General features: G+C 43.6%; 1 protein-coding gene across 1 annotated transcript; it reads left to right on the forward strand.

The window, feature by feature from the left end:
- Window positions 1-1,452: 1,452 nt before the first annotated feature.
- LOC132192321 (uncharacterized) lies at window positions 1,453-2,804 on the forward strand. Its single transcript, XM_059607618.1, has one exon. It carries the CDS (start codon window positions 1,795-1,797, stop codon window positions 2,560-2,562), a length of 768 nt encoding a protein of 255 aa, XP_059463601.1. The 5' UTR covers window positions 1,453-1,794; the 3' UTR covers window positions 2,563-2,804.

Raw genomic sequence — 2,804 nt, forward strand, 5'->3', positions numbered from 1 at the left:
AAAATGAAAGACGAACCGGTGATTTAGGATCGTTATTCTAAAGGTTTCGTGTAAACAAAACCTTAGAAAATGACTAAAGGGAATCGAAACCCCACTCCCCCCCAAAAAAAAAAAGAAAACACTTCACCCCATAAATTGCTACAGAAAGCAAATTTAGAGAGAAGACAGACAAGAACTATTGCAGTCAGTGATTTGCTCTCATAAATGCACTAGAGAAAAAACGAAAGATATACCGAAAATTTAGGATCGCTATTCTAAAAGTTTAATGTAAAAAAAAAACCTTAGAAAATGACTAATGAAAAAAAAAAAAAAAAAATCCATGAATTGCTACTAAAGCAAATCTAGAAATAAGACAAACATGAACTGTTGTAGCGCCCGATCATTATTAGACTCACCACTGTATTATTAAAAAAAAAAAAATTTTAAAAAAAGAAAAGTTGGGAGAGGAAAGTTTCTTCCCTCCTCCTATAATGGTTCTCCATCGACTACTTTACATGAACTTGTGCCGTCAAACCTATTGATCGATGTATTAGTGTTAGTCAGTCATTATGTCAATTTTTATTAAATAAATAATGTCACGTATCATTCAAAAAACTTATAAAAAATAATGATATTATTTATATCAATTTCATATACCGGGCATGAAGTTAGAATAAAAAAATAGTAGTATTATTCATCCCACAAATATCACATCAACATTTCTTTAGAAAAAAAAATCACATCAACAAAGTACAACGATAGTGGAATAAAAGTGATTACGGGACCCTAACTGGAACGCCGCGATTGATATGCATGACCAACGAATGGGAATGGGCATTGTAGCGAGGGACCATGCAGGAAGTGTAGTTGCCGCTCTATGTGCTTCACGTCCCTATGTAGTCGATCCTGCGACAGCGGAAGCGCTTGCAACATGGCGAATGGCAGAGTTTGTGGCTAGTTTGGGGGCTTCACGGGTTCTCTTGAAAGGGGATGTGTTGGAGATTGTCCAAGCTTTTCGTAAAGATTCGTGCTGTTGGGGAGGATACGGGCATTTGGTGGATGACGCGAAATCCCTCCTAAATGCATCGGTTCAGTGGGATGTATGCCATGTTCGAAGGACTGCTAATGAGGCAGCTCATCGCCTAGCTAAGAATGGATTAGGTAGAGGTGACGAATTTATGTGGCGAGATGAGATTCCATCCAAGAAGTTGTAGTTGCTGAGCAACATATTTCTCAAGCAATGATATATTTGGATTTTTTTTTTAAAAAAATGATTAATCCAATAATTAGTTAAGACAACATTATCATCAAATAAGTATGAAATAAAAATATAATTTATAGCCTAATTCTTACTCAATATCTTAGCATTACCCTTTAAAAAAAAAAAAAAAAAAAATTCTTAGCATTACGGTTAAAAAAAAAAAAAAAAATCTTAGCATTACATTCACCGTTAAATTGACGTGCGTGCTGTTCCGACGCGATGCCAGAGACACCTTTCCCTGATGAAAGGCAACGTAATTCTCATTTCCTTTCGAGGGGGAGAAGGTAATTATGCATCCCAATAAACGTCACCGCTCCAAAATCTCGCCGTTAAAATCCCCAGACCTCCAAATCTCCCCACTCAAATTGTCAAATATACCCTTATAGCACTCCTATACGGCCATACATAAAGCGCAACCGCTCGCACCCACATCGCTCCCCTAACTCTGCAAATCAATCGATATTCTCTTCGTTCTTTGATCCTCCAATCCAAAAACCCAACTTCTCGAATAAATTTTTTCAAAAAATTGGTTTATTCTCTCTCCGATTCAAGAAATGAAGAGGGAATTCGCGGTGCCGCCGGTGGTTTTCCCGTCCGGCGGGAACCCTGGAGCCGGCGCCGGAGTCCAGCAACGGCGGGTCCCCACGGCGCCGTTTCAGCCCCAGCGGCCCTCGGCCTCCAGCATCCCCTTCATGTCCTTCGACATCGGGTCCGCAGCGGCCTCCACCTCCTCCGCAGCGATCTACGGCGGCCCTATCGTCGGTGGCGTGGGAGGCGCCCCCGGAGGAGCGAGCTTCGAGGACGAGGAGCCGTTGCTCGACGAGCTCGGGATCCACCCAGACCAGATCTGGCGCAAAACCAAGTCCATCCTCAACCCGCTCCGGGTCAACCCCACCATCCACAAGGATTCGTCGGATCTCTCCGGCCCGATCCTCCTCTATATGTCGCTCTGTCTCTTCCAGCTCCTCGCCGGGAAGATCCAGTTCGGCGTCATCCTCGGCTGGATTGTCGTCTCCTCCATCTTCCTCTACGTCGTGTACAACATGCTCGCCGGGCGGAACGGTAACCTCGACCTGCACACGTGCACGAGCGTGGTTGGCTACTGCATGCTGCCGGTGGTGATCCTCTCCGCCGTGTCGCTATTCGTGCCGCAGGGCGGTCCCGTCAGGTTCGCGATCGCCGCGGTGTTCGTGGTCTGGGCGACGAGGGCGTGTACGGGCCTCATGGTCGTGCTCGCCGATGGCGGCGACGAGCATCGCGGGCTGATAGCGTATGCATGTTTCTTGATTTACACTCTGTTCTCGCTGCTTGTTATATTCTAGTGAGGAATTGGCGATCTCTGATTGGAATTGAAAAAATTTTGGTTACATAGAACATATATTTTGTTTGTAGATGTAACTTTTGCCTTATCATGAGGACACGAATCTAAAACGCTATGATTGGATTGCATTTGATATTGTAGGAAATGGAGATGATACTTGTAAATGAATTTGTATGAGATTTTTAGGTTTAATGTTCTCATACATTTGGTGAATTGTTGTTGAATTGGCATATGATTTGCGAT

Source organism: Corylus avellana, chromosome ca9 (assembly GCF_901000735.1).
Source record: "Corylus avellana chromosome ca9, CavTom2PMs-1.0".
Lineage (NCBI taxonomy): Eukaryota > Viridiplantae > Streptophyta > Magnoliopsida > Fagales > Betulaceae > Corylus > Corylus avellana.